This window comes from Oryzias melastigma, linkage group LG22 (assembly GCF_002922805.2).
Source record: "Oryzias melastigma strain HK-1 linkage group LG22, ASM292280v2, whole genome shotgun sequence".
In the NCBI taxonomy this organism is placed as follows: domain Eukaryota; kingdom Metazoa; phylum Chordata; class Actinopteri; order Beloniformes; family Adrianichthyidae; genus Oryzias; species Oryzias melastigma.
In genome coordinates, this window is record NC_050533.1 from 17,327,637 (window position 1) to 17,343,990 (window position 16,354).

General features: G+C 36.8%; 1 protein-coding gene and 1 long non-coding RNA gene across 3 annotated transcripts; one reads left to right on the top strand and one right to left on the bottom strand.

Moving 5' to 3' along the window:
- Positions 1 to 3,624: 3,624 nt before the first annotated feature.
- LOC118598041 lies at positions 3,625 to 7,612 on the bottom strand. The gene is made up of 2 exons (XR_004947092.1): positions 7,240 to 7,612; positions 3,625 to 4,092 (listed from the first exon to the last, which is right to left on the bottom strand). It is a non-coding gene; the product is annotated as an uncharacterized LOC118598041 (long non-coding RNA).
- Positions 7,613 to 9,184: 1,572 nt separating this feature from the next.
- On the top strand, positions 9,185 to 12,404 carry nkx2.4a (NK2 homeobox 4a). 2 transcript variants are annotated; one of them, XM_024271482.2, is made up of 2 exons: positions 9,185 to 11,158; positions 11,667 to 12,404. In XM_024271482.2, the coding sequence occupies exons 1-2, from the start codon at positions 10,789 to 10,791 to the stop codon at positions 12,353 to 12,355; spliced, it is 1,059 nt and encodes a 352-aa protein (XP_024127250.1). In that variant the 5' UTR covers positions 9,185 to 10,788; the 3' UTR covers positions 12,356 to 12,404. The 2 variants fall into 2 exon arrangements, with proteins under 2 accessions (XP_024127250.1, XP_024127257.1); XM_024271489.2 differs by having other exon boundaries at positions 11,694 to 12,404.
- The last annotated feature ends 3,950 nt before the right edge of the window (positions 12,405 to 16,354 follow it).

Here is a 16,354-nt window from a genome sequence, read left to right on the forward strand (position 1 = left end):
AAAAATGAACATGAAAGTGTTATGGAAATTTTATTTTGATGTTTTTTATTTTATTTTACTGAATGTTGATTGAAGTTTTAAATTTAAAATGCCCTTCACTTGGACTTGGGCTTTTGTTAGGCATTTTATGTTGCAGCCTTTTATTGTTAAGAAAGTTTATCTCAATACAATGTTACAAAATAAAGTATTTCTGATGAAAACTTTTAATTTGGCCATTCTTGTTTTCATAACTAATGAAGAACTGCTAAATTCATGAAGCACACATTTTTTTTACTAAAAAAAGGTCACATATTAATTTGTGATTAATCGTGAGTTAACTATGGACAACATGCGATTAATCGCAATTAAAAATGTAATTGCCTGACAGCTCTAGTTTTTTTTTTTTTTATCAGCTAAAGATGCCACCTGAAGCCTTATTCTGAAAGTAGCCTATGAAATCATCTATATGAATGTAATTTTTGAATGCAATTGAAATCTATTTACCTTGTATGTAATCCAAAAATAATAAAAGTTGTAGTTCAGTTTGAAATGTGGTAAAGGGCGTTTATTTATTTATTTATTAATTTTTCAGCACTTTGATTGCCATTGAACATCATCAATCTCCATCTTTTCTGAACTTGTGGGACAAACATTTACAAGCTCAGTTGTATAGATTTTAGCACATAGGCAAAATAAAAAATCACAGCTATTTAGAAGCTGTAAATTTGACAACAATGCATTGTCAAATGCATTGTTGCGCCTCTACTGTAGAGGCGCATTTCTTGCAGTATTTACAGTAGCTGCAGTATCTTTATAGATAATAAATATTTAAATATACCACAAGATCAGTGATTTCCTATGCTTTAATTTGAGCCATATTTTGTAAAAACTGGTTAAGAAATGAGGGAGCTTGTCCGATTTTTGTCTTTGATGTCTACCTGTTCTCCGCTGGAACAGCAGCATTCTGTTGATGCAACTCAATGCATAGAAATGGTGCCTGCACGTGCACGTCTCTGTGTATAGCAGCAAAAAGGAAAGGATCAATTCAGTAATATATAGCAATGAGTAACCCCCCCATTCGTGGGGGTTAGGGACCGGAGAAATCCATGAATATGGAGAACCCCTCCGTCCTTATCTCACCGCCCCACCCAAACAATGTCCGTTACCGATCCATACTCATCAAAAGCACTTCTGATCATGCTTTGTAGAAAAAAAACAAAAAGAAAAAAAAAAACACCTGCTCCGGATGACAATTGTCCTCCGTGATTATCCGAATATTTTCGAGCCGCTTCTGAGTCAGCTGATGATAATTCTCCATGCAGGCTCACACTATTCTGTTGGTAGCAATTCAGTAACTGGTGAGACCAGCCTTCGGCCCGCTGTGTGTGGGCCTGTGTGTAGCCGACAAGCCAGCATGCGCTTCACATCTGCTCCCCTCCTGGGAAATTCCCGTAGCACCTTCGGATGCAAATATTTCCTACTTCATGTAAAGGCCCATTGTGTAACTAGCAGGGGGGACCTGGGTTGGTAGTCAGCGGAAAATAGGTATTATTCTGAAAAGTGTACCGAATACCCTTTACATTTGCATGATTTCACTCCACTCTGTTCTGACCATGAAAACTTGAATGATTTATAGAAAATAAATGATAATACTTTTTTGTTTCCACGTGAAAAATCGTACAAATGCAATACACTCTGGTCTATATTTGCCAATCGTGTGAGCATCACTGCACACTAGTTTATCGCAGAGATTTGTGGGAAATTTCAACACTCTGGATTTTGAAGTTGTAGATTCAGACAGCTCTACAAAATGGCAAACACATTTATTCTGCTAGCTTATAGCATCTCACAAACCCAAGCTAGCATTAGCAGAGCAAAACAATTTGTCAAAATCAGAGCTATCTGTATCAACACTGCTAGTTAGCAGAGAAAGTGGGGGTGTGTGTTATCCCGGCGTTGGTGCTGGCAGCGCAGATTCTTCTTGGAAGAGGCTGTACCCCACTTGTCTACATCACAATATGAGGACCCACTTATTTTCATGGATTGGGAGGGGCTGGTGCTCTGAGCTCTGGATTTTAAAGGAATGCTTAGAGTTGCATGAATGAATCAAAATATCGCTTTAGGGTTGTTTTTGAGGAATTGACATTATAATACACTTAAAAACTCAAAAAAGTTGAACTTGCATAATATAGGCCTTTTAATGTTGCATGTTACAAATGTGTAATTTGTATGTTCTTCCCAGATTGCACAGGACCTCAGTAAACAAAATAATCCACAGCCTCCTCCTCCTCCAGATTTTATGAAGTTGAAAAAGATTGTCCTGGTATCTTTCCTCTTTTTTTGTCAATCCATCCAAAGACTTTCTGGAATTTCATTTTTAACAAGCAGTAGTAGCTGCCAAATATTCAAGTAATATTAAGAATATGCAATTTCTTCCCAACTTGAGGGGAAGGGGCAGAGAATTCATTTAGATTGCAATGAAATATTTAAAAAAAGTAATGAGTCATGAAGTCTGGTTAATGTTTAAAGCCTTGGGATTATTCATAGTAGCAACATTTAAGATCTGCTCTAAAACAGGAGTTGGTAGCAGAAATGTATTATAATTTTTTTTTTTTGTTAAAAATATTCTAAGCGTACAACATCTCTTTGCAAATTTTGTAACCAACCAGAAATACCTTTGTTGTACCACTACAACTGACCACTAGAGGCTGGTTTCACCTATTTTGATGTTTACTGCTTTACTTTGTATTGATGTGTACGTATGTGAGTTATGGGATCTCTGCAAACATCTCAATGTAAGTACATTTTCCAAAATCATCTTTTTCAATAAAATTATTTAATTTTTCGTCCTTAAATGAGAGTAAGTGGATTCTACTTATAAAGTGTTTTTTTTTTTTGTTTTGTTCCTTAGACTCCCACTCGAACACACATGCTTACACAGATGGGAACAGAGCTGCCATGCACTGGTGTTAGCCAGGCCAACAGGGGCAATGCTTCAGTGCCTTGACAAGGACTTTTTGACACATGCGGTGGGCAGAGCGGGAACCTAATTGCAATCTTCTTATAACAGGTTGACTGCTCTATCTTCACACAATGGCCACTCAACAAATCTTTGATAATAATAATAATATATATATATATATATATATATATATATATATATATATATATATATAACTTTATGAAAAATAAAAGCACAATTGATTAATATGGCTTGGTATCCAACTTCTGAAGGATAACAAAGTTCAGTCTGCAACAAACAACCTTTCCATCTAATTCCTTATTTCTAACATTTGCTTTTTGTCACTTAACAGATGTTTTAGCCCAAATTATTTACAAGGCTCTTAAAATTGAAGACAATATAGCTTTAGGGACAATGAATGTCAAAGTCTGAGATTTGAGCCCTCGATCTACCAGTAGGCAAAAGGTTTCTAAAGCCAGTCAGCCAGCCCATTATAATACAGGCTCACTCGGTAAAACCTTCAGTCAGACCACTCCAGTTAAACAAAGAAAATGGTATAACAGTATAAACCTGAGACTTATTTCTTCTTAATTCATTTTTTCACTATTAACAAAAAAGGGGACAAAAGTTGTTTAATCCTGACATATTGACACTTCATATTAATGGAAGTTTTTCTCAATACAAAATGCTGAAAGGCTTTTATTAAAGACTAATAACATACATATCACAGTGTTTTTATTTAGATGTACATAATTCATCCACATTTATGCATTTAAATGTGAATAAATAGATCAATTTCCTAAATAAAGACTGTGTGAACTGAGTTTTTTTGTATTAAAGAACAGTTTACTTTTATTCTATTGATAGAACAACAGCAGTCTTCTTCAGCATGAAGGAATATTTTTATGGCTTCTACACTTCTGTCTGTAGAGAGGAGAGAGGAGGAACAATGCAGATCGCCGTGGCATCCACTTTTTTATGATGGCTTCATAAGAAAGGGCCAGCCAAGCATTTCAAGTGGGAGAGCAGCGAGACGGCAGTATTGTAGTGGAGAGCAGGTAGTGCAATGATCAGGTAGACAAGATGACGTGAAGCATCCTCAGAGATGGTCAGGCACAGAGAGCTGACATCCTTCCAGACAAAAGGAACCACTGAAACAGGATGAGACAAAACCAACAAGAAAAAGGGCCATTAGGAGGAGTCAGGAAGGCTTGGTATTACGAAACATCAACACCAAGTCGCACAGTCAGTGCAGCAAAAGCCGGAACAGAGACAAAGACATTTCACTTGCACACGAAAACCAATTAGCTCCAACAAAACTAGTGCAATTTTAAACAGTTAAAATTCCTAACAATCAATGTTAATATATATGTTAATATTTGTTACATTCTTTAAAATTAATAGTATAATAACATATGTTCTTGCATGAGGCTGTAAAAATTGTCAGATTTAAATCATTTGAGGGGTTTAAATTAAAATATGTATGACAATTTCAAAATATTTTTGTTGAATTAGGACAAACTAGCACAGTTATTGCATGCCGAAGAGGATATTTCAAAGTCAGGACTGATGTTTTGTTTTTATTTGGTCAATTTTAAAAGATTCTAAATTTCAAAAAGAGAAATACATCCTAAAAAAATGTTTCAAATCATCAAAAATAAGGTCCAAGAAAATCTAATTTGAAAATCTAATTTGAAAGAGCAATAAATAAATAAATAAAATAGGATATTTGCAATTTGACCTTAATATTTATTTTATGGTATATTTTCAAACGGTAATGCTTTTTTTGATCAAAACATACACAGTATATCACTCTTTAAAAAGTTTTAATGTTTCATTGGTGTATAATAAGTATTTAAGATATCGTAGCCAGTACAATACTTAACATTATTCTTTCTAGCCCAGTTTTTAAAAGTTTATGTAATTCCTTGTTTTTCATGTATCAATTATAAATTGAAAATGTCATTAAAAACACTAAATACAGATTAATTATTTAAAACACAATAACATTTTTTCTACTTTGATGATATGTTATATTTGACACAAATACTATATATTTTCAATATTATTTCAATGTGACCATACACATTTATATATAATGTGAATCTCCCTGTACCAAAAAGGATCCGCAAAATCAGCTTTGTGTTTGGCAAAAATGTGAAATTGACAGCTGTAATTTACTTGCATTGTCTAAATAGTTTCTAACTGCAGGTTGCTAATTATATTTTTTGATATATAGGCTTTTAATAGACTAAAATAAAAAAAAAATACTACTAATGTCATAAATTATTCTGTTGTGTTTGAATTCATTGTTATTTCTTTCTTTATGCTGTTTTGAATGTAAGAAATTTTTAATTAAACTTTAGAAAGGCAAATTTACATATAAAATGGCAGCAAAAATAATGCATAAAAGACATTTGAAAAAACTATAACACAACACAGAAACAATGCAATAACACAATGGCAGCACAACAATGGTTAAAAGTTCTGTTTATTTTACCAAATGAAAATACTTTATTAGTTTTTATTCAACAGTAATTTTTTAGCTGTACGGCTATAATTCTAGTCCACTTTAAAGAGCACCAATCAGAAACAAGAGGCTGGTAAAACATGAACAGTTTTTTTTTTTTTTGGACACAAAACAACACAAATTTTTAATCCCTTCACCCTCCACTGTCCAAACAGGGATCTTTATATTTTTAAATTGCACGTTGCATTCTTGCATCCATCAGGATTAACGCATTCAGAATCTGAAGTACTGCGGCGACGTGTTTGTGGATTCATCTAAATAATGGTAGATTATCATGTGGCCTACAGGATAAAAGCATCCCAGAGTGGGGACAAACAGCCGGGTAAAAGTGTCGCATTGATGTGCAGCTTTTGCTCGCATTTCCATTGTTGAGTTGTGGAGCCGGCTTTTAAAAAAAAAAGTTTCTGTCTGTATGGGAAGGTGCTAAATTGCTTTGGAACATTTCGGTGGAAGATGCGTATAATAAAAATGTTCAAACAAAAACAAGCAGGACAAATTACTTTTGGGCTCAGATGAATGTAAATACATTTTAACATAAAGTGCAGACATTTGAATGTAAAACCAGATCTCGTTTTCTCTTTCGTCTTACAATGCAGCATTTACATCTGGAATGTTGTTAGGTTCACCTTCAAAATGGTTTACTTCCTGCCAAATAATGGGCTTAAATTGACAAAGGTTGCACAATGTTGCCAAAGCTTAAAAGCAAAACTTTGTTTTATTGAAGATATAATCTAAACTACTAAAATTACAATTTTTTTTGCAGAAATGCATGTTTTATTGAACAGCTTCATCATTTTCAAGATGCATGTACTCTTAAATTAGACAAATTGCTTTATCTTGAACTTCAATAGTAATCAGTTTAATTCTAAATGCCTGACAGCTATGTTGACAATAAAGTGGAATGAAACAACAAAATGTTTTCTTACAGAATAAATATAAACTTTTACCTGATGTTTTAGGAAATAAGTAGTTTTTTCACCTCAGCAAATCAACTTATTAAGATTAAGAGAAAGATTGGCAAATACATTTGGCAGCATGAGTAGCTGGGTGACGAAGCCAAAGTGAACCACAGTTGAGTCACAACTCTGCTCACCAACAGCTTTGTTTATCTGCCCTTCCTGCTGCCACAATTAATGCAGCACAGAAGTGGCGGAGCGAGATGCCCTTGGAACCAAAACCCAGTCCAAGTACACTTTCACTTTTTATGTCACGCATTTGGTAATCTACATTGATCTGTTGCTTTTTTTTTAATTATTATTTGTTGAAAACACAGAATCTATGTAAAAACGCTACTAAACAAACCACTCTGACACTCATGGAACGAGAAGGGCCTTGTATTTCAGGAGTATAAAACATTTAGTTAAATACATTTAAGCATTTGCTTCATAAACGATAAATAGTATGCTGAAAACATTACATAAGACTCTGAAAAATTATTTCATATTTTTGTTATACTTTAAGTAACAGAATTAGATTAATTATGATCAACTGAGTTTCAATAGTTTAAAAAAATGCTATCTAACTAATTGAACTTTTTTTAAGCTTTGTGTTTTTATCTTTAAGGCAAACATGGATTGATACATTTCAACTGGATAATATTTAATATTTGTACCTTAAACTTTTTAAAGTTTCCAATCATTCTTACAATTTTAGAGACTAATAAAAATGAAAAAAAAGATAACCCTCACGTTTTATGAAAACTCTACAAATGAAAGACTGTTTTGTTAGGATTTAGAACCTGAAGTTTCCAATAGTTTGCTTTACTTACCATCAAGCTGTCCTGATGTCCTGCTTATAGCCTCAACTTCTCTCAAACTCATCAACCACATTACTAAAAACTTTAGCGTTAGAGTATAGAAAATTCTTCTGCCCTTCATTTTTTCTCCCAGCTGTCAGATTATAGGTTGGCATCCTTTTTAAAGCCCACATTCTGTTCTTTTGCGCCCTATTAGCATCATTTCGTCCATCAAGCGACATTAATTGTGAATGAATGCAAACCCCTGTAGAAGAATACGGTTTTCAAGAGGTCTGTCACATACTTTCTCCTCTTGGGAGGACCTTTAACCTACTTAGCTGAGGAACCGCACCGCTTCAAGTAGCGCTGCTGAAAGATGCGCACCTGCCCGCTTTTTGCTCTCACTCCGCCCGGCAGCTTAAGAGGAGAGAAGGTATTTGATCTAAATGATGCCTCAATGGCTGCAGGTGTAGAATTTTTAACGCACATTTCCACACCGCGTTCAATTCAGTTTTTAGTAACAATTGTGACTAAAATATGGTTGGAATAAAAAAGTAAGAAACTAATAGTTTTTTTCTTTTTCTTTTTTTTCTAAATTAAAAAAGTAAATTTTCTGTAAAAATGCGGTGATATCAGTTGAACCAAACTATGTAAACGCATTTGTAAAAAGCATCTCCTTAATTTCTTGATAGGTAGTGTCTTTTACTATGATTAAATACACAGGAATTTGCTTTTTTTAATTTTATTTTCATAATAAATATTAACCAATTCCTTTGTTTGGGGTTTTTGAAGAAATATTTAGACCATGATCATCTTTTCCCGAACATTTTCACATTCTTTAGCTTTAATTTTTTTTCAACAAGGACTAAACCATAAAATAATTGTTTTTTTATCTTTAAATTGCAGTTGATTAACTTTCAGAAAAGCCTTCAGTAAACAAGAGGCCCAACAGACTCAACACGGTCGTGCGTAAATTACGCACGGATAACGAACTTGATTTCCATTTAGTATAAGATCCGCCTTTTAGTTGCAGCAAAAACATTATTTATGTTTTGTTTAAATTCATCTATTCTAAAAAATATAATTGAAAAGTGTAGCTTTTTTAAATAACTAAATGTGGAGGTTTGGGGACTTTCTCTGCTTCGCAATGACTACATACGCCAAATTTGAGAATTTTAACGCTACAAGTCTAAATATCCGGCTGTGTTTTCTGCACCTTGCGCTTGGCCAGTGCATGAATGAGTTGGCAGGTCAGGACCCCAGCCCTTCAGCCACCTCTCCACATCTCTCAGGGAATTGAACTTTTATCGACGAGATAGAGAAAAAAGTACTTCAGCCACCAGACGCCTGGATCCGTCTGCTGCAGAGCTGAGGGGGTTGATAAAATTCTCTATAAACCAACTACAAACTGTTATTGGGTTTTGGTTAATAACACTTAAATTGCTCCATTATTTGCGGTTGTAGACAAGTGAATTGGATTTCCACCTAGAAATGTGCCGCTAGAAAACACGATTTAAAAGGTATTCTGTGTGCGCACATCAATTTTAAAACCGGCGGAAAACATACCTGACACACATGATTAGATCAAATACTAAGCCATCTGGTTGTTGTTTTACATCAGTTCACTTGTTTCTAAAATTGAATTACGTTTTATACAGAGAAAGAAGAAGTAAAAGTGCGTCAAAGCAAAGAGATGATTTTTTTTGTCTGTGCGTCAAATTTAAAATTCTTCAGAGCGACAGGGGTCAGGGTAAATTATTTGTGTAAAACAGATATAAATTCCTCATTTTAAAAAATAGAAACCGTTCATAAAATTTCTGTTGACCAACCTTAACCGGGCCCACGAACAGTCCTCGCTACCTTGATCATGTCAGAAACACTTTTCCAAATAAAATATAATAAAAAAGAACCTATGTAGAGGAATAATGTTAACTATACGCTCTGATGAGCGCCTCATAGTTCCAGATTTTTGTGCTTTCCTAATGTAGGGATTGTGGATGGGGTCCTGCTCTCTGACTCAGTAATCCACGGGGTTGAGAGGTTTGTCTCATTTACATAATGTTAGAGGTCTGGGCCTACCTTTCTTGCTCGAAACACCATTTCACCAAAGAGGCGCGCAGACCTTTGGATAAGATTTTGCAGGCGGATTTCTAATTCTTTTTAAGACATAACGTGTTTAACATCTTTGGGGAAAAAAATACCCTCTAAAGCCCAGACACTTCACCCTGAATTTGTTGTCGAGATCGGACATCTGGAAAGATTAAAGGGAAGAAGAAACGGAGAGAAAACCGCTTCTGTGGCTGAGATGCGCATAATATGACGCGAGGTATTATATTCAGGTTATCAACTTAGCCGGTTTCTGTTGTGCGGCTGTAATTGATGGCTGACCGTGTCACATCTTCATTTGCTCAATTAGAGAATGGCTGCTGCCGTGATGCGCTAAATTATATTAGTTGCTCCATAAACGGGGCGCTTTTGTTTCTGTTAGAAATAATAGAGCTGCAGCAAAAAGTGAAAGTCAAACAAGCTAAATATTTATTATTTTCATAATTTTCTTAAATTGATCTATTAAAGAAATGATAATTTGCTCCACCAGATGTAAAGTTTTAAATGCTATACACTGGAATGACAGTCTGTCACTGAGAGTTGTATTAACTGCTGTTCATTGTCGCAGTTTGCAGAAGCTTTGTTCTTTTTTGACCCTCTTGTCATGTCGCTCTTCTTCCTCTTCTCCCCCGGCGCCAGTAAGTTTGCTTAGAGATTACAACGTCGGGTCAAGACTGCAAAGTGTCATTATTGCAATGCTGACCAGACTCCAGGCTTTTAAGCTCCAAACGGCTCCAATGTGTGCGTTTCTTCTTTGAATTACCCCCAAAAATCTCCAGGATGCATGCCAGAAAAAGAATTATATCGATTGAAAACGCGTGCGTAAATGGATGGAGGACGGTACCCCTCACGGTTTTTTGGAACTTCCCCTGTCCTCCAGCGTTTTGCCATTTTAATCCAGGACTTGTCCCTCTCTGGTGGGGGGTAAAATGATGCTTAAGAAGCATAAATGAGCTGGTCATGAAACTTCATTGTGGCTCTTTGATGATACTCGGTGGCCCTTGTGTCTGTGAAAAGTGCTCTCAAAGTTTGTAGAAAGAGTGGAATTCCCTACTGACGCAAAAACAGTCGTATGTGGTCAGATGAGCGGGTCTGCGGAGCGCAAAGAGCCATTCTCACCTGAGGAAAGTTGTCAGAGGAAACATGATGTTAAATATGTCGTTTTGTTCACAAGTTAATATAAGGAGATGTGTATGTGTTTTTCTCTCTCTGTATTATTTGCCCAAATTGTCAATGACTATTGTTTGGTGGTTTTAGGAAGTGTGGCTCCGCCCCCTGTGTTTGTCGTAAACCTGGCTCCTGGCTCCAATAAACCCGGGCTAAGAGCGCCCTGGGCTCGCCTCCTTCTCCAAGGCGATCAATAGGATCTCAGGCACACTACAAGCACTCTCTTACGTAGACATCGACCAAGGAGAGAGCCGATACAACAACACGGTTGATCTGCTCAAACACAAAAATCTACCTGCTTTCTGAATCATGTCGTTGAGCCCAAAGCACACAACGCCTTTTTCAGTGACAGACATTTTGAGTCCAATCGAGGAGACATACAAGAAGTTTAGTGGCATGGATGGCGCAGGGAATCTAACCTCTCCACTTGGAGCCTACCGACAGCCTCAGGTGTCTCAGACCGGAATGCAACAGCACTCGATGGGCCACAACGCCAGCGTGGCCACCACTTATCACATGCCGCACGGCGTGTCTCAGTTCTCCCACACCGCAATGGGGGGATACTGCAATGGGAGCATTGGCAACATGGGAGATCTTCCATCGTACCAGGAAAGCATGCGGAGTAGTGCCGCCGCCACGGGATGGTACAGCGCCAACCCTGATCCCAGATACTCCTCAAGTGAGTATTTTCAATTTTTTTTCGCGTTTTTGGAATGTTTTTATTGAAGTATAAACATAAAAAATATTTTTTTTAGGTCTGCAGGATTTATTTTAGAAGCTATTACGCGTGCGCTCACATGCATTACTTTATGCGTTCTTTATTTTAATTGATTTATCAGCAAAATGTAATCATTAAGTGTTAAAAATTATTTGACATTTTTATCAAACTGAAAAGGAGATCATTCTTTCAAATCTAAGCCGGCTCTGCTTTTATTTATTTATCTAAAATTGTTATATTATTATTACTATTATTATTATTATTATTATTATTATTATTATTATTATTGTTATTATTACTGTTATTATTATTATTATTATTATTATTATTATTATTGTTATTATTCATTTAAGTTTAATGTAACTTTTTTTCATAAATTACGCACAGTTTATTTAAAAAATACTTCAGGCGCAATAGTGTCCTCCTCTTCTGTTTATTGAACGCACGTATATGTATGTATATTTTTAAGTTTCTAGATTCATGGGACCTTCCACAGGTATGAACATGACTGGCATGGGGAGTCTCACAGGAATGGCAGACCCCAGCAAAGCCATGCCAGCTCTCCACGCTGCGCCCAGGAGGAAACGGCGCGTCCTGTTCTCGCAGGCTCAAGTCTACGAGCTGGAGAGGAGGTTTAAGCAGCAGAAATACCTGTCGGCACCTGAAAGGGAGCACCTGGCCAGCATGATTCATCTGACGCCGACCCAGGTGAAAATCTGGTTTCAGAACCATCGGTACAAGATGAAGCGCCAGGCCAAGGACAAGGCGGCACAGCAGCTGCAGCAGCAGCAGCAGGACGGTAACCTGTGCCAGCAGCAGGCGCAGTCCCCGCGGCGGGTAGCCGTTCCGGTTCTGGTGAAGGACGGTAAACCGTGCCAGAACGGCTCAAACACGCCGACGCCGAATCAGCAACAGGTACAACAGAGCCAACAACAGAACCAACAACAGAACGGAGGCGGAGTGGTGCTCGCATCCTCGGCCGGCAGCCTCAGCCAGCATCAAAACCAGCAGCAGGTGAACGCTTTGGAGCTGGAGGAGATGTCGCCGAGCCCCCCCTCACTGCACAGCCAGCTCAGCATGGCCCAGATAGACACATCAGCTGTAGATTACACCAGTAACATGGTCAGCTCAAACCTTCTCTACGGCAGAACGTGGTAGGACTTAAACAGTACTGACACTTTTCACTTTTCTCTTTAAATGGACAACAGCCCCACAATATATATATATATATATATATATATATATATATATATATATATATATATATATATATATATATATATATATATATATATATATAAGTGCGCAGTTATGCGTAATTGGACATTGCGCACAGAGGCGCACGGCAGCTGGTGATCAGGGCACATTTTCTTGACATCTCTGACAAGTGTCTATTTTTGACCATCACATTACAGGACTGGTCGCCCTTGAAAGCGATTAAGTCTTTCTGGACCTTTTTTTGTAATCCGTGCTTCGGCCCCTCCTTCATGATGTTTGAAACTATGTTATTGAAACAAAAAGGAGTGCTGCTTCATTTTCTCGGACTAAAGAATGAGCTCTAAAGCACATTAACTCCTTTTTTGATAACTTGGCATGTTATCATATTAATATTGTAAACTAATGTATTCATTTAGACTTATTGGATAAGTAGAGGGACTTGTATATTTGGATAACACACAAGAATGGGTTTAACTGTACAATAATGGTTTTTGCGTCCACTTTTACTTTTTCCTTTTTTTATTATTTTGTTTGTAAGTTAAAAAAAACAATGAAATAAATGAGTGATGGCTGCTGTATATGTTTCAAAACCAAGTGAACGTTACAAATAAATAACTTGAAGTGTGAGAGCTATTCCTGAACATTTTTTAATGGAAGTGTTTTGGAGTGCATTTTCATTATGTTCTGATTGAGACCAAATTGAGTTGGAAAGCAAGGTCGATGAGGGAGCCGGCATTGTTCAGGTGACATTTTGGAGGGCTGCCTTTCATGTGTGATGTCTGCAAGACTGTAGACCAGGAAAACACCCTTTAAATTCACAGCCACCTTTTGCAGGTTCAATCCTCAATGACATTGTATTTATCGTTGGATTTTATTTTCCTTATTTGATTATTTTATGGAAAAATGTCCAGTGGTTTTGACCCTTAATCTATTTTACAGGCCCATACTCTCAATGTGTTGCTGCTTAATTGGTCAATTTTATTAGGAATGCGAGACCTACAATGAAATACACAATTATAACTAATTATTGCTATAAGAGGAAATTTTATTTGGGTCATAAGATGTATTTTGTGCTTATTATTATTCATTATTATTGTTATTATTATTATTATACATTTAATGAAGCATCCGTCACTTAATTTGAAAAAAAAAACATATTTTTTTTAAATAAACCTAAATGTGTCCTAATCCTATTAGCTTAGATGTTTTTTTTTGTTTGTTTTGTTTTTGCATATTTATAATTATAATATTGGGTTTTTTTTAAATTCTAAAGTATTTTGTAAATTGAAATGTACATTTTTATTGAAGAAGAATAGCTATGTACAACTTAAACTGTCATGAATTTGGGGAATATTGGAAAATTACAATTATTTATTGAATTTCACTATCTTGTCTTTATATTTTGACATTGGATTCAAAAGAAGAAAATGCAAACACCAAAAATTAAAGGAAATATAGTTCAATCCTAAAAAAAACGGTGCTATTGTATTTTCACCTTAATATTTTCTATAGTTTCAAAATTTAAAATTTAAAAAAAGGTTTCAAAACCTTTTTTTAAATTATTTTGAAGTGGATACTAGCTCCTTTCTGCTCAATGCAGATCGCTCCTTAGCATCATCTCTTAGAATCGTTTTCCTGCAGGAGCGGCTGATAAAAAGACCGCAACCTTTCATTTCCTGAGGTCATTTAGACACATTTTGAAATTATTTCTTGGTCTTCTTGCTGATAACCCCCTGTGATGATGATAGCTATCAGTGTACCTCATTGAACAGCTTGAAGAGCCACCATTTGTGCCCCCTCTTCACATACCTGGCAGCTGTATGTATATGTGGCATCCCTCTTCTACGTGAAGGAAGCATGGAGGCTAAACGTGCGGCTGACGGTTGGAGAAAAGCAAACTCTAACGGACTGGAGTTTGATGGGAAGCATTAAGACGCATTCCTCAGTACACTTTCCTGCGGCCAGATGTTCCTGACAGAGTTTATGTCTAAATTGAGGTCATGAATGAGCTGTCAACAAAGCTTTTGATGGTGGACCACATGAAATAAAAGTGGAGGTGAATCCATTCTTTTCCCTTTTCAATAGCCCTGGTTATGGCGCACTAATAGGCTATGCTTGGTAATCACTTGCTATTGTGCCTGTCAGTGCTCTCAGTTTATTGGTTGTGGTTGTGGGGAGCCTGGGGGGGGGGCTATCTTTTTGTAAAGATTTATGAGACTAGATGGGCACTGTAATTGGTCCTGGCATCGTGATTTAACGTCTGTGGGGTTGTTGTTGCTGCACATGAACACAACTCACATTTCCTAAGCAAGACAATGAAATGCATTACATTAAATTACCAATATGTTTTTTGCTTATGGCAGACATTTCCATCTGGGTTTGAAGAAGTGCCTACTTGAATGCTGTGTTGGATGCAGGAAGCAGACGATGTTGTGTTTTGCGAAGATTTCTTTGACTCTTCTTTTCCAGGTAATTGCAGGTTGAACTAAGTAAAGTGAATGCAGGAGGAAGCCTTGTTTCAGTCTCTGGAACCACCTCGTTTCAACCCCCAACTCCCTTCCTCCCCATTATTCTACTTAATATGTCAGAAGGTCTGATCGCAGTGAACCTTTTCAAGTTCTATTGATGTGCTCCTCAATTGACCATGGCATTCGAACAACCTAGAGAGTGCTAATTGGCGAGGCGTTTGCATTATAGACTGCACAGTTTGCACAGAAAGCTTGTTCAAACATGCACAGTTATTATTATTTATTTTTATTCTGCTGGAGCCACATTAAGGGAGCTTTTTTCATGGTTTTGTCCATACAGGCAGGTATTTCATACAGAAAGCTGCCGCAGTCTTGTAGTGGGATTTGTTTCTACCCTGTTCTTAAGGGATAAATGTGAATTAATTTTGTATTCTTTTATTTATTCATAGCTTAGATGTAAATTCACTCTTCTTTTGCTAAACGTCAGAAAATGATTAAAATTGCGAGGTCTGCTTTTTAATTTAGCAAAAGGAGTGGATGTATTGAAGTTCCTGGAGACATAAAGCAAGATTTTAATTAGTGTGCCTCCTTTGTGTTCCATTAAAGAGCCACATTCTCTTTTCTGTGATCAACCTGTTTCTGCTTTATTAGTTTGGTTTCCTCAAATTAGTTAAAGCAGGTGTTTTTCTATAGTTTCCCAGTTAATTTGTCAGGAAATGTTGATGGAGAAAAAAAAATGTATTCCAAAAATGATCTGAAAGCATCTCTCCTACTTTAATTATATTTTGGACATTTTGGAAAAACAAAACTAAATTTTGCATTGGATTTTGCTTTATTTAATGTAAGTCTTATATTGATCTTCCGCAAACTACTGGAGGGGTTGAAGAAAAAGCAGGATATGGGCACTTGCTTGCACGTTTGTTGGGATGGGGGGAGCGTATTGCAGCATCCCTTATTAGGAACCCATGTCACATTCTCGTCTTTGCTGACCAGACTTGTTGCACTGCCAGTAATCCCCCATCCAAGTCCCCTCTCTGCACGCTATTCAGGTCTCTCAGGAGTAGTTAGAGAAACTGTTTTCAGTTGCCACTAATAACTACTGACCTCCAGTGACACAGGCCAACAATGGGTTTGTCAGGCCTGAAACGCACAACTAAAGAAGCTGATTAGAAACTCAAGAGGTTTGAAGCAAGAATCAATGGCTGCTCTGTACGGCCACAGTGCCTCCAGCATGGCGCTGATGATTGTGGGACTTCCATTAGTTATGCCTCATTAAGTACCACAAACTCTTCTTTAAGAAAATTAGCCGAGCTAGCTCGGAAATCTGTTGTGATGGTGAGACACCCCCCCCCGCTGAGGTGCCACTGTGGCCCCGCTTTGAGACACATCAGGTTGGGGAATGATCGCTGTAGTAACTTTTTTTTAAAAGCAGAGAGCTCATGAGAGGTTGTTTCATTCAAATGATTCATCG

Bases quoted from the DNA above. Each gene is read 5' to 3' on its own strand.
- nkx2.4a (XM_024271482.2), top strand. From the start codon at position 10,789: ATGTCGTTGAGCCCAAAGCACACAACGCCTTTTTCAGTGACAGACATT. The intron at 11,159-11,666 runs GTGAGTATTTTC...TATATTTTTAAG, and splicing joins TGATCCCAGATACTCCTCAA to TTTCTAGATTCATGGGACCT.